The sequence below is a fragment of the Dendropsophus ebraccatus genome, chromosome 4, assembly GCF_027789765.1.
Source record: "Dendropsophus ebraccatus isolate aDenEbr1 chromosome 4, aDenEbr1.pat, whole genome shotgun sequence".
In the NCBI taxonomy this organism is placed as follows: domain Eukaryota; kingdom Metazoa; phylum Chordata; class Amphibia; order Anura; family Hylidae; genus Dendropsophus; species Dendropsophus ebraccatus.
This window is the reverse complement of record NC_091457.1, coordinates 141,750,905-141,777,971: the sequence shown is the minus strand read 5'-3', so window position 1 is coordinate 141,777,971 and position 27,067 is coordinate 141,750,905. Positions and strand designations below refer to the sequence as shown.

General features: G+C 45.2%; 1 protein-coding gene across 3 annotated transcripts in view; it reads left to right on the top strand.

The window, feature by feature from the left end:
* Nucleotides 1-18,094, top strand: part of TMEM184B (transmembrane protein 184B) — a 51,350-nt gene extending 33,256 nt beyond the window's left edge. For 2 of the 3 annotated variants that reach the window (XM_069967242.1, XM_069967244.1), the window contains 8 exons: nt 1,207-1,372; nt 2,763-2,853; nt 5,519-5,594; nt 7,043-7,134; nt 7,493-7,662; nt 9,305-9,499; nt 15,862-15,885; nt 16,800-18,094. In XM_069967242.1, coding sequence (XP_069823343.1) covers nt 1,207-1,372; nt 2,763-2,853; nt 5,519-5,594; nt 7,043-7,134; nt 7,493-7,662; nt 9,305-9,499; nt 15,862-15,885; nt 16,800-17,038 — 1,053 coding nt within the window. In that variant the 3' untranslated portion in view covers nt 17,039-18,094. The remainder of the gene's footprint in view (nt 1-1,206; nt 1,373-2,762; nt 2,854-5,518; nt 5,595-7,042; nt 7,135-7,492; nt 7,663-9,304; nt 9,500-15,861; nt 15,886-16,799) is intronic. The other variant, XM_069967243.1, reaches the window with a different exon arrangement.
* The last annotated feature ends 8,973 nt before the right edge of the window (nt 18,095-27,067 follow it).

Here is a 27,067-nt window from a genome sequence, read left to right as displayed (position 1 = left end):
TTGAACGGCACCGCGGGACGGGACCGGAGCTACGCAGCGCTACACTGATCATCTTCTGTAAGTATACATGCCACAGGCTATCGGGGGGGCAAAAACTGCTTAAAAGTGAACTGCTTCTTTAATACAAATTTTCACTGGACTTCTCCTTTAACACTACCTAGCAACATCAGCAGTTACCCCCTCTGACCCTCTCCCCACATCTACTATTAATCCTAACCCATCCAGTCTATGCTGCTGCAGACTCCTCTCTGGAAGGACGCGTCTGTCACTGCCAGTGCCGCATGTACCGGCGTCCTATGGTTACATACGGCAGTAGCGTGGATGCCTCCTCCGCCTGACAGAGCCTATGGGCTGCGGTGGTATAAGTCTGCAGGCCAGCTGTAGGAAATCACTGGATTTTAATGGTGGGCCAGCGTTTGATATGGCTGCCTTTTTAATGTATTCCTTTTTACTGTGTATTTATCTGTGTATATAGATAATAGGACTCTGTGATAGAGGAAAGGCTCACATGGTGTATTCAGAGAACTAAGCTTAGGGGATTCCTGGTAACTTCCATGTAGTGGAGGTCACCGGAGAGAAGTATGTTCTGTAATGAGAACACCCAGTTAGTTCATAAGGTATAATGTTCCTCTAAGGAAAACACAGAAGAAGGTTAAAATCCAGGGTTTCTTTATAAGGAACCTCTCATCACTGTCATGCTGCCCGAACCACCATTATTACAATAGTCTGGGAGAACGCAGCAATATTTCAGTGACATCATAGTTATAAAGCTGTCTGGAAACAGGGGTCACCGGGGTGGTGGACAGTAGAGGTGTGGATGGAGCCGATGTCTTACTTATACTTTATAGGAATGAGGGGCACAGCCAGGAATAGTAGCGATCCCTCCTATCGGCCAGACATAGATCCCTGGCTGCAGAATCCCTGCTGTGGTAGCGGAAACCCAGTACATCCGCAGAAGAGAAATGGAAGAAGCTGTGAAGAGCTCTGTATATCCCCTACATAGCTGAGAGGTTATCTGAGGCCTGGACCTCTGTGAGGGTGGATGTGCTACGCTGGATCTGCTTCCCTTATGTTATTTGGTGTTTATGTTGTAATATACATAAATGGGGTAAAAGTAGAGAAAAACTTAGTGGAATATGATGATCCCTCGTTGCCGTATAAGCAACATAAAATAAGTCTCTTCCTTTTCTTGTCTTCCCTCTTTAGATCTATATGCATCTGCGCTCCTACAGCTGCCCCAATGAACAGAGACACATTGTCCGAATCCTCTTCATCGTTCCTATATATGCCTTTGATTCGTGGCTCAGCCTCCTTTTCTTTACCAATGATCAGTACTATGTGTACTTTGATACAGTGCGGGACTGCTACGAAGGTAAGTGCTTCTATATATCCCCAGTATCGGAGCATGTTCACATGGTCATATCGCACAGATGGCTGCGTGTATCCTGCACTGAAACCAACGTGACTTCTGCTCCAGAACCTCATTCTCTGCTGTGGGGTCCGCATTGGTGTTTGGTCTTGATTTGGAAATTCATGTGCTTGTCAATTTCTGTACAAAATCTACATTGGGGCGTTAGTTATCTCTCCCGTTAGGCACAGCCGAGTAATACTGTGTTCTCTATGGGGAGAGGTTAGCGGCAACTAGAGAGCTCTGGCTGCAGCTTGTCTGTCCCAGAACAAAGGGAGTTATTTTCCATCACATCTGACCCTCTACCAACATCACCTGTTGGAGTGTTTTGCGAGATCCCCCATGCACCCTATACTGATAACTGTACCCGCCACTTGTGTGGAGAAGCGAGTGAGCATTTCCAGACCCATCTGGCTGCAGGATATGGCCTCTCATAGACTTAATATAGATTCTGCCTCTTGCAACAACTGGAAGAACAGAAAGCTAGGGAGCCCAGACCTCCCCAGACCTTTTTAATTACATTTTTAGGTATCCTCCTGAATCTGTTTAATGCGCCATCTATTGTTTGTTTGAGGGAAAAGACGTCCACTTACCTCCCTGGTTCCAGCGGTGGGTCCCGCATCGAGGCGCTCCGGTGCGGACCCGCCGCTGGAACCAGGGAGGTGAGTGGACGTCTTTTCCCTCGGCCACCTCCTTCCCGGTCCCAGCAAAAAAGTGCCCCCCCCCCCCCCCCCCCACCCCCCCCCCGCTGGAGTACCCCCTTTAAATATAGCAATCGTTTACAGTTTAAAACTTTTGACGTGTGTGAAATGTCAAAAAATTAACAGTAAGGTTTATGGGTATATTCACATGTAATATACCTGCTGCAGATTGATTTACACTACATCAAATTGGCAGCAGATAAGCTACGTGTGAATATTCCCCTATGTGTATATGTATCTTGTTCAGAACAAGTAATAGTTCACTAATAAGGGAGCCTGTGCCTGCTTCATGCTGCCCGAACCCTCCTTCCTCCAGGACGAGCCATCTTCTCATTCTTGTGCCGCCCTTACCTCTTCCCAGTTGCAGTCACTTGGGATCAGCGGATTATTCCCGGGGGAGATGGGCAGTCACTTTCCGTGTTGGCGTTGTGCTGCTGATCTCGCTGCCGTCTTATATTCCACATGACGCCTTACATATAAATAGGGACAGGCCTTCCTTCTAGATGATAGCTGTATATATTATAGAGGGCTGACCGCCGCATCTGTCACTATATGTATCCTCATCATTTACGCTACATTTATTCCTCCACACAGTCTTTATTCTGCTCTTATCCATTTTGTTTTCGATACATTATACTTTCTTCTATTTACAGCGTTTGTCATCTACAATTTCCTGAGCCTTTGCTATGAATATCTTGGAGGGGAAAGCAACATCATGACCGAAATCCGGGGAAAACCCATTGAGTGAGTATTATGACGTCCTACGAATGTACAAGTGTGAAAAAAAAGTTTATACTCCTCCTTAGAACACTATAGTTGCAGCCATTGTAACCTCTGTGCTGTATACCTCTGTCTGCCTTGTGCTTATTCTTCAATTATCGCTGTTTTTACAGACATGTCAAAAGTTTTGATCCATTGCTAGAATGACTTGGAAGAAGCACATGGCTGAGTGCTTCTCTCCCCAGATCGCTGCTCTCCCTATCTGGCTGCAAGAGACAGGCTCCATAGACTTATTATAGGATCTGAGGAGAGAAGCACACAGCTAGATGATTTTCCAAGCTCTTTTTAGCAGTCAGTTGGTATCTAAACACTCAGACCCCAACCAGTCAAAACTTTTCACATTTATATGACGTGTGAAATGTTGTTGTTTTTTGTTTTTTTTTAAAGTGACACTGTCTGCAGTTTTCATACCTTACTTTATAATAGATTTCGTTGGGCGGGGCTTCACGTCTGCAGCAACACTTAGCCCTGCCCACATCGATGCCATATGCCCCGCCCCTCCATGACGGCACTGTCATCTAGGCAGGCATTGGAAAGGGCTGGCCTAGTAGTCTAGGCCCCACCCCTAGACATTGACAACGGCCTACGGTGCAGATGTGGATGGGGCTGCGGCACAAACCACCAATGATAAAAAGCATTATTCACTCCACCAAGAAATCTAATATAAGGTATGAAAACTGCAGAATTTAGGCTTTACAGCCATGTAGAGAAGTTCTCCCACAGAAAGGGGCTGACAGTATCAATTAAAATGACAGGCTTTACGTTTTTAACAGCGATAAAGCAGTGCTGTGTTGTATACCAGCCCTTTAACCAAACCCAGCATTGGCTGACGGTCATGTGAAACTTTCCTCTGACTTTGTAAGGAAATTTCTGGACATATAGTTTGCGCTGAATCTGCATTGATGTGAATTCATCCTTTTTTTGCAGAGCTTAATCCCAGAGCCGGCTCTATTTTTAGGCAGAGGTGGCCCGTGGCTACAGGCGGCCCTTTCCCCGCACCGCTCCTGTGTCAGACTCATTTCCCTTCTTTGTCAACCAAAACTGAACTGATGCTTTGTTAGTTGGTTTGGGACGGATAAGATAGTAGACATGTAGAGTGCTTATATGCTAAAAAAAGAATTCCCATAACCCTCCCTGCCAGACGCCTCTGTAACTAGGACATTCTGTGCATGAAAATAAACCGCTGACAATGGCCGCCGCAAAGATCTAACATTACAGTGTTCTAAAAGCCATGACAAAGAGGGCCATCGCTTGGGTGTCGTGTAAATAGAAGACCAGTCAATGCCTGTATACCCATAGTCATTTAAGAAATGAATGCTGAGCTCTGGATGGTTGCTGTGTACAGCAAGGTGTTTTTAAAGGGATAGTCCCCCCCCAAAAAAACATTTTCATGGTGCCAGAAAGTTATACAGATTTGAAAATTATTTCTATTTAAGAATCTCAAGTGTTTCAATACTTATCAGCTTCTGTATGCCCTGCAGGAAGTGGTTTATGCTTTCCAGTCTGACTCAGTGCTCTCTGCTGCCACCTCTTTCCATGTCAGGAACTGTCCAAAGCAGGAGAGGTTTCTATGGGGATTTGCTACTAGTCTGCACAGTTCCTGAAATGGACAGAGGTGGCAGCAGAGAGCACTGTGTCAGACTGGGAATAATACACCACTTACAGCAGGACATACAGCAGCTGATAAGTACTGGAAGACTTGGAATAAAAAAAAAAAAAATTACAAATCCACATGACTTTCTTACAAACTAAATTTTGCCAGAGTACCCCTTTAAGTTAAGTGGTGATATATCAAATATATGTAAAAGTAAAAATCATATCTATCAAACAAATTAATCAAGATTAATAGGTGAGGACCTCCAGCTAGCAGACATCTATGTCCTGTCCATATGCGTAACTGTAGTACACTTACGGACAGTCCTGATTTTTATGGAACAATTTATGAATCTGAGCATAAAAGTGATGGTGTTTATGGAAACTCTGACCCAGGATGAAAGACCTATTTTGAGGGTGTTTCAGGAGCAGTACGTACAGCAGTATTAAAAAAAAAAAAAACTATATTGCTGGTACTGAGAAAGAATAGAAATAAAACACTATACATACCTACCCCGGGAAAAGGGCTCCAAGTCATTGGGGAGTTCCCTGACAGCATCCCCACACCCTACCGGGTGGAAGAGGTCTGCCAGTCACCCCAAATCATAACAGGGGGAGGAAACTAGTTACAGGTTTTCCAAAACCTTGTAGGAGCATCAGATTTGTTACAGAAAATTTTTCAATAATCCATTCACATGGATAGAAGAGATTGTCACCAAATCTTCATGGAAGTAATGGCTTCTGACTTTACACACCCTGTAATGTGTGGGCTTTTATACTAAAGTGTCATTGTCATTTGGGAAAACTTTTGACATGTCAAAATTTTTAAACAGTCTGAGTCTGGGTGTTCAGACCCGTAGCGATTAAGACTTAAATTTGAGCTGAGCTCCATAGACTGACCTCTTTTTTTTTTTTTTTTCTTTTTCTTCTCTAACACAGAGCAGCATGTCCTGTCCAGCTCGTTCTCCCGATCGGTTCAGGTCTGAACACTAAGACAAGTATACTTTAAACATCATGTATTTCTGTCTCCTCACAGGTCTAGCTGTATGTACGGCACTTGCTGTCTTTGGGGGAAGACTTATTCCATAGGCTTCTTACGCTTTTGTAAACAGGTAAATTCTCAGGGACATTTTGGACTTTAAACAACACCCAATTACGTTCCTGTGAGTTCCCTGACATAAAACTACAATGACTTGTTGTGAAACCAGCTACTGATATGTCACATGTATAGCGGGAGCTGCAAGATTTATAATATCCTATATCATTGCTATAGTAAAATCTGTTACAGTCCTTTCTGATTATACTTGCATCACACAGATTACAGGCTACATATAGAATCTGTAGAATACAGTCATTGCTTTTACCTATTACATGGGATGATTGTCGGCCAGGCGGGCTGATATCGCCCTCTGTAATATGGTGAGTAACCACATTAAAAGAGAGATCCGGCAAAAAAATGTTATTAAAGTATTGTTTTGCCCCCAAATGTACAAATCCCCAATTTACACTTATTACGGGAAATGCTTATAAAGTGCTTTTTTCCCTGCACTTACTACTGCATCAAGGCTTCACTTCCTGGATAACATGGTGATGTCACTTTCTGGATAACATGGTGATGTCACTTCCTGGATAACATGGTGATGTCACTTCCTGGATAACATGGTGATGTCACGACCCGACTCCCAGAGCTGTGCGGGCTTTGGCTGCTGGAGAGGATTATGGCAGGGGAACGCTGAGGGACACAGGGCACTGGCGAGACATGGAGCATCCCCCTGCCATCATCCTCTCCAGCAGCCACAGCCTGCACAGCTCTGGGAGCCAGGTTGTGACATCACCATTTTGTCCAGGAAGTGACATCACCATTTTGTCCAGGAAGTGACATCACCATGTTATCCAGGAAGTAACATCACCATGTTATCCCGGAAGTGACATCCCCATGTTATCCCGGAAGTGACATCCCCATGTTATCCCGGAAGTGACATCCCCATGTTATCCCGGAAGTGACATCCCCATGTTATCCCGGAAGTGACATCCCCATGTTATCCCGGAAGTGACATCCCCATGTTATCCCGGAAGTGACATCCCCATGTTATCCCGGAAGTGACATCCCCATGTTATCCCGGAAGTGAAGCCTTGATGCAGTAGTAAGTGCAGGGAAAAAAAGCTCTTTATAAGCATTTCCCGTAATAAGTGTATATTGGGGATTTGTATAACTTTTGGGGGGCAATACAATACTTTAATAAAAAAAATTGCCGGATTTCTCCTTTGAATGAAATAGGGCTAGACATTGAATAATCACATTGAATGGAAGAGGTCCAGCTGATGAATAGCTCAGCCTCCATCTCCCTGTGTAATAAGCGGATGTTCTTCCGACAGTTGTTTGAGGCTAAGGGCCGCTTGTACATTGCATCCATCATTAGTGCGGCCCCTTCCAGCCCAACACTCAGGCTTTGTAAAGACTCCAGTCTATGAGATCAGCCTGATTTACAGGGTTGTGTAATACGGCTCTTTACTAACATTATAAAGACTGGATTATATAGATTCCTTTTTTCCCCCACAGGCCACCCTGCAGTTCTGTGTGGTGAAGCCTTTAATGGCAGCGATCACTGTAATACTTCAGGCTTTTGGCAAATATCGGGACGGTGACTTCAAGTGAGTAGAATCCGTCTGTTGTGTTCTGTACTGGGTGCTGTATATCGCATTGTAGATCACCCTAGAAACGCAGAAAACAGGTCCAAGGTACACCATCTGATGGATTATAATGGGATTTTCTTTTTGTTTTTGTAATATGTAAATGTTTCCATATGAATATACAACACTGTTCAAAAAACACAGCATTCATATTCACGATCCAAGTGCTAGGACTACTGAATATGTACATCTGCTCCTCCTCCCCCGGAATCCTACCCCATGTGTCATCTCGCCATACAGTTATTGTCCATTGTGCTTACATGCAGACGTTACATTAGGTGTCTCTGTACCTCCTGATCATGTGTTGATCTCCTTGCAGTGTGGCCAGCGGTTACCTCTACGTTGCGATTATTTACAACATCTCGGTCAGCCTGGCGCTCTACGCTCTGTTTCTCTTTTACTTTGCCACACGAGAGCTGCTTAGTCCCTACAGCCCTGTGCTAAAGTTCTTCATGGTGAAGTCGGTGATTTTCCTTTCCTTCTGGCAAGGTGAGAGTAAATGTTTGAGATGAGCGAACCTCAAGCGCGCTCGGGTCCATCCAGATCAGAGCGTGCAGCATTTGATTATCCGTGGCGGAAGAAGTTGGATGCAGCAGTAAGGCTGCCTGGAAAGAATATATAGTAGGCCATAGGCGGCATCCATGTTTTCCAGGACTCCCTAGGGCTGCGTCCAATTTGTTCATCCACTGGTATTCAAATTCCAAACCAGACAGTCATAGGTCAAGATATCTTTTATTTCCACAAGGATGATATAAGCAATATGCTTCATTCCTGAACTGGGATCCTCATCAGATCAGAACAAGCTAAAGCTTTGGTTGTCCAGGTCTGATGGGAATTGTAGTTTTGCAACAGCTGGATGGCCAGGAATTTGACACCTATGCATTAAAGGGGTAGTTCAGAAAAAAAATTCTTTTAAATTAACTGATGCCAGAAAGTGCCATATATGTGTAATGTATGTTTATAAAAAAAAAAAAAATCTCGAGTTTTCCAGTGCTTGTCAGCTGCTGTATGTTCAGCAGGAAGTGGTGTATTCTTTCCAGCCTGGAGAGCAGAAGAGGTTTTCTGTGGGAATTTGCTGCTGTTCTGGGCAGTTCCTGTAATGGCCAGAGGTGTCAGCAGACCAGAGGTCTGGCCAGAGGTGTCAGCAGACGTTGTTAGACTGGAAAGAAAATGCCACTTCCTGCAGGACATACAGTAGCTGACTAGTACTGGTAGATGTAAATTACAAATCTCTGGCACTTCCTGTGACCCGTTTATTTTAGGGGGAAAAAATCTTTGTGAACTACCCCTTTAAAGCGTTACTGACCATTTAAGTAAAGTAAGTATTACCCCCTGCAAGAGTACCTGTGAAGTGCATGGCAGTGTGCTTTATTCCCTGGCAACTGATTGTACTAAATGGGCTTCATAGACTAATTATGGAGGCCATCTTCAGCAATCAGTGGGATTGAGCGTCAAGCCAGGAGGGAGGTACAATATACCGGGCTTTATCTGACAGAAGTGGGACTAGCTGAGGTTAGGACTAGCTGAGGTTAGGAATACCTGAGGTTAGGACTAGCTGAGGTAATTTCAACCTTGGGAGGTGAAGAAGGTTTCCATTCAGTGACCTTTAATACATCTTAAAAGGGTGAGGAACTTAAACTGCTTAGATGCCTATTTTTTTTTTATTACCTAGCAATAAAGCTTCATGTACATAGAACTGTTCAACCATGTGAGGATACATCCACATGTATAGAAAGAGATTTTTCTGCAAATACACAGCGATTTCCACATCAGTCTGCATGTGTTACCTGTGTGACTGCATGTGTTACCTGTGTGTGTGAGTGTGTGTGTTGTGTCATACCACAGATCTCATACTATGTATGCCCAAAGTGAAACCCATTCGGAAAATCTCTGCGTTTTTCACATGTGAATGGTTGTTTTGTAGATTTTCATAAGGTTTTGGAAACTCTGTCCACATACATAAGTCTGCATGTTGCTGTACATTCACATTGCAGAATCCAACACTGTTCATGTAAACAGGACACGCGTTTCAGCCTCCTGTCATAGATTGGGTGATGGCAGATCCCATCTCCCTTTGACCTGTCCTAGTAACTCTGTACAAGGTGTTGATGGTTTAGTTTCTGTCCTGCAGGAATGCTTTTGGCTATACTGGAAAAGTGTGGGGCCATTCCAAAGATCCACTCAGCTGAGGTTACTGTGGGTGAGGGGACGGTGGCCGCCGGGTACCAGAACTTCATCATCTGCGTGGAGATGTTCTTTGCAGCGATAGCTCTGCGTTACGCTTTTACTTATAAAGTCTACCTAGACAAGAGGCTGGACGCTCAAGGTGAGTGCCTCCATTTCTCATTATTCATTAGAAGTCTTGAGAACACGTCATACAAGGGGAAGAGTTGGTAGTTGTGGGCAAACCATACAGTATGTCTGACTGGTATGATGATATGTGCATAGAGTGTAATAGACTACTTTTAGGGTATGTTCACACTGAGTAAAATAGGCGTAATTCCGCCTGCCTCAGTGTGTCATAGCATCTCAATGGGAGAACGCGTGATCCTCCGCAGCTGCCGCTCTCCGCTCAAAGAAGTCACATGTCACTTCTTTGAGCAGAGAGTGGCGGCTGCGGAGGAGCGCATGCTCTTCCATAGACTGGCTATGGTACACTGAGACAGGTGGGATTCTGCCCTGCAATTCCGCCTGTTTTACTCAGTGTGAACATACCCTTAGGGTATTCAGTTGTGAGTCCAGGTTCTGAGACCCCCACAATTGCTAGAATGAAGGGGCAGGAGCTCTTGTCTCTGCCCTTTTTCTCAGTTTTGTGTATTTCAGGAAGCTAAAGCAAGTGGTATATAGATTTACACTACAAGTCTATAATATTTCTGGCAGTTCTGTATACCACTCACTTTAGTTTCCCGAGGTTAAAAAAGCAGAGGAGAAGGATTACAGAACGTACAGCCGAGCACCTCTGCCTTTTTATTTCACAGTCTGGTGGGGAACGCCTGGATACCAATACTACCAATACCAATACAAACTACTAGCATGTCTCTATGATATGTCACAAGTCTGTTGGAAGGATAGGTGCAGTCTTAGCAGCGAGGAAGCATTTACATGGGACTGCCAGGGGGTTGGTAATTTAATTTTTTTCAGTTTTAGGGTGCGTTCACATGTACAGGATCTGCAGCAGATTTGGTGGCGCAGATTTGAAGCTGCAGATTCAAAGCAAATAAATTCTGGGCCATCAAATCTGCTGCGGATGCTGTACGTGTGAACGCACCCTTAAACATTCAGTTGCAGTTCAAGATTTTGTTGTGGATAGCATTTAATTGCAAATTCCTACCCAGCCCCTGTACTTTCTGTAAAGGCCCTATTCCACGGAACGATTATAGTTCATGAACTCGCTCCAACGACCGCTCGTTAACGATAATCGTTCCGTGGAATAGCTGTAAATGAGCGAACGACAGCTGCAAAATCATTGGTGAGTCATTCAAAATTGTTTTTCAGCATGTCGAAAAAAAATCATTGGTCTTTGAAAGATAATTCGCTAATCGGTTCGTAAAATTAGAAATCTTTCATTCGTTCGTAAAAAGGTTTAAAAAAAGTAGGTGTCGTATGGTCACCCCGGCAAAAGTTTTAAAGGACATGTAACGACCGCAAAATAATGGTTACACTCGTTCACGTTCCTACGTGTGTTATGTGTTATCGTTCGCTAGAAAAAAGTTTAGTGATCATTAACAAGCAGTTGTTGGAACGAGTTTATGAACGATAATCGTTCTGTGGAATAGGGCCTTAACAGATACTGATTGGCTGCTCAGTAAAACGTGGTAAACTTTCACAGCTTAAGATGCATTACACCTCATGTGCTGTGAAATTTCCTGTGTACCCTATGGAATACCTGCAACACTTCCACACTCTGAACATAGCCTAAGGTTATGTTCCCACGCAGTATTTTTGCTCAATATTTTGCAACCAAAACCAGGAGGGGATTAAAAACACAGGCTATGTTCACACACTGTTAAAATTGAGTGCATGGCCGCCATTTAATTGCAAATAAAGGCCGTTGTTTTAAAATAGCAATTATTTGCCATTAAATGATGGGCGTGCACTCAATTTTAACAGTGTGTGAACATAGCCTTTCTGTGTTTTCAATCCCCTCCTGGTTTTGGTTGCAAAATACTGACCAAAATACTGTGTGGGAACCTAGCCTTAGGCCAGGTTCACGGAATGTATTTTTTTGATTGAACAACGGCCGTTGTTGCAAAACTGTTATGTCTATTTTGTGCAGCACCTATTCATTGAACAGCGGCCACACGGAATAGACTGTACAGACAATGTAAAGTGCGGCAACGGCCATACTTTACATTATCTGCTGTGGCTAATTGGAGTGCGGCCACACCGGAATGTACCCATATTCCAATTGAAAAATGATGTTAACCCAGGCGGTACTGCAGTACTGTCCGGGTTGAACATCTCAGACAGCGACCTTTGTTGTGGATTTTACTTCCAGCGACGCAATAGTTAAGCTCTATCTGTGAGGGGCTAAATACTACACTTTGGTCAGCCAGGCTGACTGGAGTAGAGAGCAGTGGTGCGCTGTGTGAAGGTTCCATTTATAATATAGCATATTAAAATGAAGTTCTTACATAGATCGAGAGTACAGAGGTTACCACCAGACCTTGTCCAGGTAAGGAAATGTCCACTCCCTGCTCAGGTGAACATGTTTGGCATATGCTCGATCCAAATATTAAAGGGGTATACCCATCTTGGATACTTCTAGCATATTGATTGCACTATTCATTAAAGGGGTTGGCCATTTTATAGTATACAGTATTAGTAGCTATACTCACTGCACTTACTGACAGCAGCTCCCTGTGTACCTCATAGAGCTAAAATCACACTCCCCTCCTCCAGGCTGAGCTACCCAGATCTGTGGTGAGTCTGTCTATAAGATGGCCGACATGGAGGAGCATGTGACCATGCCCCGCCCCCTGTGTCCTCCATAGGCTTATACAGGCTCAGTGATGGTGATTTTAGCTCTATGAGGTACACAGTGAGCTGCTGTAAGTAAATGCAGTGAGTACACTTACTAAGGCCTTGTTCCCATTATGTATAACATTGGCCAGGACATGGAACGGCTGGTGTCAGAAAAGATCATCCCGGCCGGTATTTCAGTATCAACGGGATGATCTTTACCGCCGCTGAATTCGGATGCGGGCAAATCGGTGTGTTGCCGCATCCGAATTCCCTGCTGCTCACAATGGAGCGTGTGGCCGGAGAAAACTGACATGTCAGTTTATCGTGGCCCAGCTAGGGATCCCGGCCAGAGTGTATACCATGGGGGAGGTTCATCAAACATGGTGTAAAGTGATACTGGCTCAGTTTCCCCCTAGCAACCAATCAGATTCCACCTTTTATTTTCCAAAGAGTCTGTGAGGAATGAAAGGAGGAATCTGATTGGTTGCTAGGGGCAACTGAGCCAGTTTCCCTTTACACCATGCTTGATAAATCTCCACCTATGTGTATACACTCCAGCCGGGATTCCCTCAGTCTGCAGCACTACGTAAGTACCGTAGCGATCATGGCCATGCTCACTACGGTACTTACTTAGTGTGAACATCAGGGCTGTGGAGTCGGTAGGCCTCAGCTCCAACTCCGACTCCTGAATTTTATCAGGACCGCCTCCGACTCCTGCTCCTTCATAAATGGCCAGTCATATACCAGGGGAGTTATTTATCACACTGGCTCAGCAGCTTCTCCCTAATGTCCTACATGATCCTGGGGCGACTTCTGAGGGAATAAAGGAATACTGTATATAAAGCAGATTCTTCTGTGTGTGCAGTGGATGCAGCCAGTCTCCAGCCTCCATGTCCTGAACTACTCACAACTACACTAGATGGAGCAGTTGGTCTTTTCCTGCTGACAATCTTCTATGTTTCTAACTAAATATTCACCATACTTAAAGAAACACTGCTAACAATGCCAGATACCTGTAATATAAAGGTCAGCCATAGTGATATACAGGGGGTTACACATAGTGATATTGAGGTCACACAGTGATATAGAAGGTCACTGTGGGGGCACGCAATAGCCTGCACACACACACCCACACAGCCTGCTGCAGCCATAGCGCGCACACACACACACACACACACATGGCTTGCTGCGGCCATAGCACACATACACACAGCCTGCTGCAGCCATAGTGTACACACACACGCACACATACACACAGCCTGCTGCAGCCATAGCACACACACACAGCCTGCTGCAGTCATAGCACACACACAGCCTACTGCAGCCATAGTGCACACACAACCAGCTTGCTGCAGTCATAGCACACACACACACACACACACACACACACACACACACAACCTACTGCAGCTATAGAACACTAAAGAAAAACACACAATCTTCCAGAGAGAAAACACCACACTGAGGACAGAGGTTACTGCTACCCTACTTATGTCTCCTCCTCCTCCATATTACACAGGATATCTCCATATTACACTGCTGCTCATATACAGTCATCCAGCATCCAGGAAGAGACCAGCACAGATCTCCCCCCACACACAATGGACTCTTCCAGCTCATAAACAAACTGCCAAATAGTGACCGACAACTTTTCCCTGACCACCCTTATCTAATAGGGCCAGTGTCCTATTACTGATACATACCCCGACCACCCTTATCTAATAGGGCCAGTGTCCTATTAGAATGTTGCTCATAATATATATTTATGAGCAAAACTTGTAAAATTAATATCAAAATTCAATTCTACATTTTTTAAAGCTGTATACACACGGACACTGGGTTTTAGTTCATAAAAAAATATATATAATTTTTATTATGTATACATTGGTACCAATACAATATTATGTCTCATTAAAATAAAATTTAAAAATGACCACAAATAATTAATAAAAAAACCATTACATAAAGAACTGGTGTCAGCAGATATAAATCATCATGGAAGGTGCAGCTATGAAAATATCTTTTGTTTTAGCACTCTACCTCAATATGCTATACAGGGGTATATATGTATCTAGGAGCTAAAGAATCTCCTAGTATCCCATCTGCTTGCATACAATTTACAAGGGGTTCCCTGAGGAAGATAACGAAACGTACGTAGGGACGGCTCTTTCTGGTGTTCTGGCAGCATGGGTGAGTGCAATAGAACTAGAGGATAATAATAGCTGATTTTAGACCCCTTGTAAATTGTATGCAAGCAGATGGGATACTAGGAGATTCTTTAGCTCCTAGATACATATATACCCCTGTGCAGCATATTGAGGTAGAGTGCTAAAACAAAAGATATTTTCATAGCTGCACCTTCCATGATGATTTATATCTGCTGACACCAGTTCTTTATGTAATGGTTTTTTTATTAATTATTTGTGGTCATTTTTAAATTTTATTTTAATGAGACATAATATTGTATTGGTACCAATGTATACATAATAAAAATTATATATATTTTTTTATGAACTAAAACCCAGTGTCCGTGTGTATAAAGTATAATGTGGGTTGTTTTTGTTTGATAAGGTGACATCTGGTGGTGCAGGGTGGTACTGCAGCCTAAGTTGTGAGATTACCCCGTTCCCCTTATCTCAAACCTTGTGTGTAATTTTTTAAAGCTGGAATCGGTAAAAAAAATTTCCAACTCCGACTCCAGCCAAAACTAGCTCTGACTCCCGACTCCACAGCCCTGGTGAACATAGCCTAATACTGTACACTGAGCAACTATAAAGTGGTCAACCCCTTTACTCCAGCTGGGCAGCTTGCTGGCTCTGGCTGTATTCAGCCTCCTGATCACCTCTGGCAGCCATGAACACGCTCTGAGGGGGGCAGGGAGCCATTAATTTGAGCATTGGTGTGGGTTCTGCATCTAGGGACACTTATATCCATTGGACATACCCCTAGTGTCCCAGATGTGTAATACCCCCTTAAATAGAGCCATAGACCCCCCTTGATTCAGCAAGAAGTGTCCTTTTAGCCTCCAATGTTGTGGTAGGTACAGGCATACCTTGTTTCCACACAATAAATCCCACACCGTTCTTTTCACATTGTGCTTAGTGGCTGAGGTATACCTTTCAGGAGTAGAGAGCTACTGCAGCAATCCCACAATGTGTTTTATAATTCACTAGATCTATTGGATACTATGAGATTATAGCTCTTCTCCATCTTTGTTTCCCACAACACTGTGCAGTAGAGGCGCTCTGCCGCCTTGTGGTCGACATCAGAACAATCCCATGTCTTCTTTCTATTTTGCTCTTTAGCGTCAAAGGGGAAAATACGGAAACCCTGTAATATATAAAGAAATAAACCCCCAATGATATAAGGAATGTTAAATATTACAGCATTGAGGACCGTTGTATGGATGTGGTTGCACTCCATGTTCTCTGGGTTGTGTAGTTCGCACTTGGTGGGGTTAATAATAATCCCGGGGAGTATGTAAAGAATGTGTATATGAGTGTGCCGAGACGCTGGCCGGGTCTCCATGGTGTTGGAGAAGTGCTGAGCGTGCTGCCTGGGTGGGGAGGCTCTCATGATCCGCCGTGTACTGCTGACTCATCACCATCTGAGCCTCATATGATGTTTACAGACTTCTCCCACTTGAATTCTCCGTATAACCTCTGTATTTCTTGATCCTGTCCTTTTCTCTCTCTTTTTGTTTCCCTTGCTTTTGCCCTGCAGCTGTTCCAACCTACGGTCCATATGGTAGGTACTGCTCTGTCTGCCTTTTTTTTTTTTTTTTTTTTTTTTTTTCCTGGCTATATGACATACTGCTTTCATTTCCTCCTTATTGACCATCTTCTTGCTATAGAATAAATGTGTTGAAAATTAAATGCATGAAATGATGTGTGACAAGCCCATTCAGGTTACTTATCACCACCTGTAACGGGAGTCGGAAATAAAATAAATTCCTGTAAATCAATGTTCCCCAACTTGTTGCAAAACTACAACTCCCAGCATGCCCAGACAGCCGAAGGCTCTACTTTCCCCATAGAGAACATTGGAACACTTGGCCAAGCCAGGAGGATAAAGGAAGAGAACAAACCATTCCCTCCATCACATCAGCCGCAGGAAGGGATTAAACCCCCTAATAAATGCATCTTAAAAAAAAAAATCTCTGAAATATTTTAAGTTTTACACCAAGATTGAGATGCATAGACATTAGTAAAGCTGTCCTTTTTGTCTATAGTTTTAGCTTTTTTGCATGCTTAAACATGCAGATAGACGTTCCAGTATTGATGGCCGATCCTGCAGGTTTCTTCTGTCTATTAAAGGGGGTTATCCAGCGCTACAAAAAACTTTTCCCCCTCTCTTGTCTCCAGATTGGGTATGGTTTTAAACTCCATTGAAGTAAATGGAGCTTAACTGCAAACCACACCTGAACTGGAGACAAGAGAGGGAGAAAAGTGGCCATGTTTTTGTAGCGCTGGATAACCCCTTTAAGCCTTCAAGACACGTTAGAGGAAACCTAGAAGGGACAGGTTGTTTTATCCTGTTATAAAAAGTGTCTGGCCGTCCACGCCAGAGTGACCAGGATATTTCTAACAAACTTATCCTGTACATTTTTAGTATTTTTGTTCTCCTTTCTTCTTACGTAAAGTGTCTTGTTGCTTTTCCAGGCCGCTGCGCCCCCATGAAGAGCATCTCCAGCAGCCTGAAGGAGACCATGAATCCTCACGACATTGTCCAGGACGCCATCCATAACTTCTCCCCAGCCTACCAGCAGTACACACAGCAGTCTACCCTGGAGCAGGGAACAAGCTGGCGCAATGGACAAATAATCTCTCGCTCTCAGAGCCTGTCAGGAGCCCGGGACACAGAGAAGACCCTACTTCTTAGCTCCGATGATGAGTTCTGATCTGCGACAAGAGAGACAGCCTGACTGACTCCTAGGAGCGAGGACTTGTTCACATACACCGTTTACTTTCACCAAATTCTGTGCTGCCTTTTTTTTTCTTTTACAGAGCCCAGTAAGAACAGGCAGCATGGGTATAGAGAGGCCTCATAGGGGGTTTTGGTGATAAAGGTTGGTTGCAGGTTGCGATCATATTTTAGTATAAGCTAAGCATATAAGGTTTGTGACATTTCCTGCTGCCAAGTTGATGTTTTATATGGGTAGAGACCCGGATCATCCTAGTGCGCTAACAATATGGATGCCGCGTGCTTGGGCTGAGCTTGTGATGTGTCTGATGCTGAATGAATTGGTGTTTTTTTCAGTCAATTTAGGTACAAGGATCCTCATTTTGGCATCAGTCGGCCTCCTAGTCTATGGAAACGTTACAGTATAGGACCGGATGAGAGATGGATCACAACCTGCAACATAACGTAAAGCTTTTCCTTCAAGCAGCTTTAGGCTGAATTCACACAAGTATAATAGAGGTGCATTTCTGTGTCTGTATTATGGCCCTGTCCAACCGTGGATCTAATGACCCGTACATAGAGCGTCATGCTGATCTGTCGGATCCTTAGACCTGCATTGGGGCCAATACTTGTGAATCCAGGCTTTGGCCCAGTTCACACTGAGTAAATCATCGGAATTCTGCGGCAGCATCCTGCCTGCCATCTATTTCAATGGGAGGGCTCACGTGCCTCTGCTTCAGCCGCTCAAAGAATTGTCAGTTCTTTGAGCTGAGAGCCGCCGAGGCACACGAGCTATTCCATTGACACAGGCAGCAGGGGGATTCCACGGCGGTGAGCTCCGCTGCGGAATTCTGACTATTTTACTTTGTGTGAACATACCCTTAGTGTGGCAGCTTTGTACTCTGTGGCTTCCATTACATACACCGGAGACTCTTCTCTCCTCCGGCTCTGTTGTCGCCGGGTTATTTCCCAACTCCTGTGACGGCTTATGTGACTTTTTAACCCTTCGGTTGTGAAGTGGTGTTGATTGCAGAATTTTTTTTTTTTTTTTTTTTTCTAAAAACTGCCCAAAAACAAAGCTGTCTAGGAAGTTCATTGGGGTCACGGATTTCACATATCCCTTTTCATATTAGAATACTACGGGTGCTCGTCTCTCGATTTGACTTCTCATTTTCCTTTATCGTTACAGATGCGGTGTAAATCAATTTAAGGGATTTTCCAGTTTCAGCAGATTAATCCTGTTTACTGTATAATAAGTTATTTATACTGTTTGTTTTTGAGAAGGTTTTGAGATCCCCCCCCCCCCCCCCCCCCCCCCGCCTTCCCTGCTTTAGGGCATTGAATAGGAACTTTGAGGGTAAGTCTGCAGCTGAGCCTGTCTGTGAATGAGTGGCGATCTGTGCTCATGTACAGAGCCAGAAGAAGGCCTGATCAGTCAGGAGGTGCTGACGGCTGAAGTGTTTGTTCCTCAGCTGTCAGGGCTTTACCCTTATTGTTATTGTTTATGTTCAGAGGATGAGAAACTGTCATGTGATAGATCATGTGATGACACACAGAGCAGGGCTCATTACAGTAATCTGTAGAGTTCTGACAACAGGCCGGTCACATGATACATGATACACGCCCGCCATCTGAATGTAAACAATAAAAGTTCATGTTCAGTGGCACAAATTCATCCCTCAATGCAAAGTAGCAAAATTGCACAATATTATTATTTTTTTGCACAATTTTGCCGCTTAGCATTGGCTCAGGGAATGATACGTGTATTGTTAATTGTAGATCTTTATTATATGGTGAAGCTGGAAAATCCCTGTCACTTATATAACGCTCATTTATGGGAGCTTTGATCACATTAGGGGCTATTGCTTTTGGAGCAGTAACAGACTGGTAGTTATTATTACAATAAAAAAAAAAAAAAAATATATATATATATATATATATATATATATATATATATATATATATATATATATATTATAATCTCTCTCTCTCTCTATATATAATATAATATATATATATATATATATATATATAATATTTCATAGGGCTAGAGCCTACATATGTCAGTTTCTTGTTTTATTTAACTAAGCCACAGGTACAAAGCAGCACAGAGGCTGCCTAATGTCATTGGTAGAGATGAGCGATGAGTTTAGGTTTGAGGTAACCAGATTGCTCGGTATCTGATTCCCGCAGCCTGGAGAAGATGGATGCAGCCCAAGGGCTGCATCCATCTTCTCCAGGCTGCGGGAATCAAATGAGGTTCGTGGAAACCCGAACTAAGGGTATGTGCACACTACGGAATCACAACAGAAAATCCATTGAGGTTTCCACAGCTTGCAGACTCTGGCGTATGCGCACGTCTCCACCCCGTCATAGACTCCATTCTATGCACAAGCGGATTCCGTCGTCCGACCAAAGAATGAACCTGTCATTCTTTGACAGACAATGGAATCTGCCTAATGGAGTCTATGACACGGGCGGAGACAGGCCACCCTCCAGAGTCCACGAGAGGATGCAAGCTGCGGAATTCGCAACAGGTTTTCCTTCACTATTCCGTAGTTTGCACGGACCCTTACCGTAAGTTCGTTCCTCTCTAGCCAGAAGTCCATCAATGTAAATCACAGGGCGGGCTTGGATAAATCATCTCCCCGTGTTCATGATGAATCTTACAGCTCACACACAACCTTTATTGACCTGTGCCCCCTTAGGATACGAGCCCCTCTCCATGGGCATTATTTTCCTGCCATACTGGACAAATGCTAGAATCGTGGGACCATCCCAAGAGATGAGAACCTGCTGCAGACCCTCCAGTCAGGCTGTCTTCCTGCATCTTCCATTGGCTTTTCTGTGTTTAGAAAATATTTATATTTATTAAAAAGTGGCGAACAGACATAAATGACCCATTATGCCCTTTCGCTTGTCCCCTGCAACATTTAACCCTTTCACCAGCGAGCCGGACCATGGCGGCGGTGGAGGGAGTAAATGAAGCGGGTATATTTTTATAAATGTTTGTAGATATTTTTTTTCCTCTATTATGTTGCAGCGATACTAACAGATTAATGTGATCGCTGCAGACATATAATCTCCTCTACATCTGTAGGTGCTCAGTGCGTGGACCGGGGGGCGCTCTGCAGTGAGGGGGGAGGGAATAGTCGTACGCACCTCAGGACCTGTGTATCCTAGCAAAGCATTATATAGAACACTATCCATTTTTAAAGTAGAGCAATTGTGGAAACTGTTTGGATCTCGGGGTCTGTGTAAGATCCCATTTAGGTGCAATATCATGTGTAAGTCAGGAATGGGTGATGTTGGCGATTTGTGTGGAGTTTTATTTTTTGTGTTTCTTTAAAAAAAAAAAAAAAAGTTTCAACTATTAATGGAATTTGTGTGGTGTTATAATTATTTGCGGTTTACTTTACTAGGGTATGTTTACACCTGGGGGCAGGATGATACAGATTGTAAATTGCTTCTGTTTATAAATATCAATCCTTCTAGTACTTATCAGCTGATGTATGTCCTGCAGGAAGTGAATTCTTCCCAGTTTGACACAGTGCTCTCTGCTGCCACCTCTGTCCAGAGCAGGAGAGGTGATTTGCTACTGCTCTGGACAGTTCCTGTCATGGACAGAGGTGGCAGCAGAGAGCACTGTGTCAGACTGGAAAGAATACACCACTTCCTGCACGACATACAGCAGCTGATAAGTACTGGAAGACTGGAGATTTTTAAATAGAAGTAATTTAGAAATCTGTATAATTTTCTGAAACGTTCTGATTTTTTTTTTTTTATGCTGGAGTACCCATTTTACTGTGCTGCAAAGAAGTGATGTCACATTGGGAGCGGGGTTTTAGATGCAGAAAATATGCTTCTGATCATACTCCCATTGATCACCCACTTAAATGGAGCAACTCCAGTCAGCTCAATAGGCTGGATGAAGATAACCAAGCACTGAAAAGTGACTCTGTACCCACAATCTGACCCCCCAAACCACTTGTACCTTCGGATAGCTGCTTTTAATCCAAAATCTGTCCTGGGTCCGTTCGGCAGGTGATGCAGTTATTGTCCTAAAAAACAACTTTTAAACTTGCAGCCCTGTGCCAAACGGGAGTATCTGTGCCCTAACTTTGACCCCCCCCCCCCCCCCCCCCCTCCGTCCCTCCTCCGCACCCTCTTCATCATTAGGAATGCCACTGGAACATTTTCTCCATGCTGAACATTGCACAGGTGTCTTAACGATCCAGCCCATGTGCCGGGCTAACACAGGTGGGGAATAGGAGGCAATCTGCCTGGATCATTCCTAATGATGAGGGTGGGGAGGAGGGACGGAGAGGTGGTGCCAGCCTAATGCATACACAATCTAGGCAGTTGCCGTTGGGCATGGGGCTGCCAGTTTAAAGGCTTGTTATTGAGGACAATGACTGCATCACCTGCCAAATGGACCCCAGGACAGATCTGGGATTAAAAGCAGCTATCCGGTGGTTTGGGGGGGTCAGATTGTGGGTACAGAGTCACTTGTACTTGTCTGCTGTCCCATAGAGTTGAATATATTGGCAGTACACATGCTACATTCAAACAGGGGGACAGGAGTTCCAGTCAATAGGCATTTAATGTCCTTTATGGGAAAATACAATTGGGGGGGGGTTGGTAATTTATCAATATTGTAAAATGTCTGGCTCCGGTTTCCTGTTGTAAAACATTGATTAATCCCACCCGTGTCTCTGAGACATGATCTGATGGATAAATTGGTTTGTTAACACAAGGCTTTTCAACACATATTCCTAGGAGACGTTCTCCACTTTAGAGGTAAATGTTAAAGGCAGCAGTAAAAGAAACACAAGGTCATGTCCGACGTTATTTTGCAAGTTGCTAGTGTCAATAGCCATAGTCTAAAGCAATGAAAAATTACACTCATTAGCATAAAGAACAGTGGATATGGCTGGCAGGAGGCCTTGGACTCATACACAGCAGACACTACACATAGGGTGGCAGCGAGCAGCAGATCACAGCCTTACCATAGGGCCATCATTGGCAGAGTGGGAAATATCATGGGTTATGATGAGCGATCTTAAGCATGCAGCATTTGACCACTGGTGCCTGAAGAAACTGGATGCAGCCCTAAGGCTGCCTGGAAAACATGGATCCAGCCATAGGCTCCAAGGAAAATATAACCAGCACATTTGTAGCAAAGGCGAGTCCATCCGGGCCCAATCCTGTCAAAGAGCTATTGGTGCACAAGAAGTCAAACCGGGCCGTGATGAAACATACAGTGCATTTCTACTTGCTGAGTATCTGCGGACCAGTGCTGGCCTCTGTCCCCCACCGAAAGATTAGAGTGGGCACATCAACATAAGAACTGGGCCATGGAATAATGGAAGAAGACTGCTAGGACGGATGAATAAGGTTTATGTGATACGTCATGTGGATGGTGAAATGTGTCAGAAACCTTGGTAAGAGAATGCATTATGGGAAGAAAAGTCGGCAGAGGCAATGAGATGGTCTGGGCAATGTTCTGCTGAAAAAAAGCTGACGTTCACATGATTGTTACTCTGACACCTATCGAAACATTGGAAAGGGCGAACGTCACACCCTTCCTTTCATTTTAGAGGTATTCTCCGTCCTTTTTCAGCAGAATAATACTCCGGCTACACAGCAAAAATTGTTCCGAAATAGTTACCTAATAATAGGGGATGTGATACGTGATCCAGGGTAATTTTTTATTTTTGAGCAATGCAACACAATTGTATAAACACGGCAGATACTTCCAACTCCCAATGCGATGTTTAAAACTATTTTAAGAAAAATCAAGTATTTTCTAAAAGTAAAATAGATAACCCCAATGATACAGTAATGTATCTCTGGATAAGAGAAAATCCAGATGAAACAGAAATAAAGCAAAGTTAAAGTGATTATGCAGCACGGCAATGTGTGAACACAGCCTCATAGAAAACACCTAATATACAAGAATACACATTTTTATTTTACATTTTTTATACATATCGTAGCTGATTTCACAGTGCAAGTTCTGCAGCTAAATCCGCTGCGATGCTGTGTCCTGTAATTTCCTATAAATCTATGAATGGAGCCCCTGGCCATTTAACCCACCAGCTGCTGGGCAAATACATTACCTGCCCGCACTCCTGGCTGCTTTTCCAGCACCCTGGCTCCTGCTCAGCCAATCAGTGTGCTGTCCTGTCGCACCCACTGATTGGCTGAGCGGGACGGCAGTGACCCAGCAGCCAGGAGCGCGGGCAGGTAATGTATTTGCTTGTTAGCCTGGCAGCTGCTGAGTTAAGTAGGCCGGGGCTAACAGTGCAGAGTACTGTACAGTACAGTACATGTGAAGCTAGCCTTAATGCATAAAGACTAGAGATGAGCGAACCTCAAGCATGCTCGAGTCCATCCGAACCCGAACGTTCGGCATTTGATTAGCTGGGGCTGCTGAACAGGGCCGGACTGGGACTTAAAATCAGCCCTGGCAATCAAACCCCAGCAGCCCACACACCATATCCTTCCCTATATATCATGGATAGCCGTGTAAAATACGCGCTGTAGCAAATTCTGCTTCATTTAGCCGTGTCCCCCACTACTCCCTTAAACATGTGAACCCCACCATCAGCACCTAACAATAATGCTATAACATGATCTGCTGTGGATTTGATGCAGCATATTTATGTGTTTATTTCAACTGATGAAATCAGAAGCATCAAATCCGCATTGGATTAGGTATGAATGTGCCCTTAAAGGGAACCTGTGGGATCTATACCAGGTACAGAGCTGTAGATCCCAGCGTACAGATCAGGGACTGGATCTTTAGTCCAGTGTAAACCTCTGTAATCATTCTTTTCATTACCAGCTGAAGTGTCACAGAGGTGGAGCCACAGCAGCACCTTCTGCCCGCCCCTTCCTGCCCTGACTGATGGACGTATAGGTTAGTGCTGCCGCTGCTGTTGTGAAACTTTAGTTGGAAATGAAAAGGACAATTATATAAGTTTACACTGGACTAAAGATCCTGTCAGTGATATCTCCCTCACACCTGTCTGCTGAGATCTACAGCCCTAAACCTGGTATGGACCTCACAGATTCCCTTTATAGGAGAAAAACGCCACCTTCTTCCAGAAACAGCGCCACACTCTTCTTCAGTTTGTGTGAGGTATTGCAGCTCAGTTCCATTGAAGTGAGCCAAGTTGTAATAACCATACACAGTCTGAGGACAGGGTGGTGCTGTTTTTGGACAAAAGTTACTATATTTTTTTAAATCTCTTTTATCCTGACTATATCTGCACTCGGTATAAGTAGTAAGGTTTTAATTATTAAAATGTGTCTGCTGGTCGTGATCTCATGTGTAATCAAAGATACATAATAAGCAGCTAGATAGCTATTTCCTACTTGAGCCCCAGGACAAAATGAAGGATATATAATGGTAACATAGGTAAGAATTTTCTGTGCATGATACTGTCATAGTAAATAACATCACCATACTGTACACATTACTGCCATACTCAGGGGCGTAACTAGAAATGGCTGGGCCCCATAGCAAACTTTTGATTGGGGCCCCAACCCCCTCAATCGACCACTACGCCATAAACACACTCAGCTCTACACAGGTTCTATACACCATATAAATTACAGTGCAGTTATATTAAGTGACTCACAGGAGACGTCTTCTCTGATCGGAGTTCTTTCCTTTTCATCTTCTCCATCTGCCCTGGGCCATTATGAGAACTTCTCCGAGCCACGAATCCACAGAATCTGCCAGACAGACATATTAGACTCCTCACTCTGGCACCATCCTCATCTCTATACACACTGCACATCTGTACTGTCCCCTTTACACCCTCATTTAGTGGGTAGCCCTGACTCTATGTGACCCCCTAATAATATATGCCCCCCTCTGTGTATTCCCTCTCCCCCTATGTTGCCCCCCCAAATAGATGGCCCCTCTCCCCCCATGTTGCCCTCCTTATAGATGGCCCCCTCTCCCCCCACCCTCCCTTATAGATGGCCTCCTCTCCCCCCTCCATATAGATGGCCCCCTCTACCCCCTCCCTTATAGATGGCCTCCTCTACCCCCTCCCTTATAGATGGCCTCCTCTCCCCCCTCCTTATAGATGGCCCCCTTTCCCCCCACCCTCCCTTATGGATGGTCCCCTCTCCCCCTACCCTCCCTTATAGATGGCCTCCTCTCCCCCCACCCTCCCTTATAGATGGCCCCCTCTCCCCCCACCCTCCCTTATAGATGGCCCCCTCTCCCCCCACCCTCCCTTATAGATGGCCCCCTCTCCCCCCACCCTCCCTTATAGATGGCCCCCTCTCCCCCCCACCCTCCCTTATAGATGGCCCCCTCTTCCCCCCCCCCACCCTCCCTTATAGATGGCCCCCTCTTCCCCCCCCCCACCCTCATAGATTGCCCCCCTCATAGATGCCCCCCTCTTTCCCCCCACCCTCATAGATGCCCCCATCCTTCCCCCCACCCTGCAGGCTGATAAAAAACAAAACTTAACTCACCTGACAACACGCTCCCACGTCGATCCTCACTCCTTCGGTCTGTCCTCGGCTGCTGCGCGGCTGCCGGGGGTGTCGCGTCTTATCCCCGGCAGCGCTCGCATCCCAGAGCTCCCTGCGCGCCGGAACCGGAAGTCAGGGCCCAAGGCGCGCAGGGAGTTCTGGGATGCGCGGCTGCCGGGGATAAGACGCGACACCCCCGGCAGCCGCGCAGCAGCCGGGGGAAGACGGAGCCCGACTCTTGTGACCGCAAGCAAAACAATGCTTGCGGTCACAAGAGTGATTGATCGGGAGGGCCCCGCGGGCCCCCCTTCGTGGCCACTGCCTGGACCCCAAACAGCTGTAGCACCCGGGAGGCCTGCTCGGCCGCAGGGTGCTACAGGCTATGTGAGCTCCGGGGGCCCGCGCCACGGGCCCCCGATACGGCGGGGCCCCGTAGCGGCCGCTACGGCTGCTACGGCGGTAGTTCCGCCAGTGGCCATACTGTTACCAAGCAAACCCACCAATATTCCAATACTACCAGTATATAAGTAACAAATAATATTACCAAACCTTGAGCACGGCCATTACCACCACACCATGAGCACGGCCATTATCACCACACCATGAGCACGGCCATTACCACCACACCATGAGCACGGCCATTATCACCACACCATGAGCACGGCCATTACCACCACACCATGAGCACGGCCATTACCACCACACCATGAGCACGGCCATTATCACCGGCCATCATGACGGCTTGTCTGGCCATGACTCCTCTCCACGGGATCTGCCAGACAAACATTTTAGGCTTCATGCTCCAGCAACATCCTCATCTATACATCCCCCCCAAATAGAATAGCCCCCCGCTGCACATCCCCCCATATAGAATAGACCCCCTGCTGTACATCCTTCCATATAGAATAGCCCCCCCTGCTGCACATCCCCCCATATAAAATAGCCCCCCTGTACATTCCCCCATATAGAATTGCCCCCCCCTGCATCCCCCCCATATAGAATAGCCCCCGTGCATCCCCCTCCCATATAGAATAGCCTCCCTATGCATCCCCCCATATAGAATAGCCCACCCTGCACCCCCCCATATAGAATAGCCCCCCTACATCCCCCTCCCATATAGAATAGCCCCCTGCATCCCCTCCAATATAAAATAGCCCCCCTTGCATCCCCCTCCCATATAGATTAGCCCCCTGCATCCCCCTCCAATATAGAATAGCCCCCCTGCATCCCCCTCCCATATAGAATAGCCCCCCCTGCATCCCCCTCCTATATAGAATAGCCCCCTGCATCCCCTTCCTATATAGAATAGCCCCCTGCATCCCCCTCCTATATAGAATAGCCCCCTGCACCCCCCACCCATATAGAATAGCTCCCTGCATCCCCCCATATAGAATAACCCCCTGCATCCCCCTCCTATATAGACTAGCCCCCTGCATCCCCCCATATAGAATAGCCCCCTGCATCCCCCTCCTATATAGACTAGCCCCCTGCATCCCCCCATATAGAATAGCCCCCTGCACCCCCC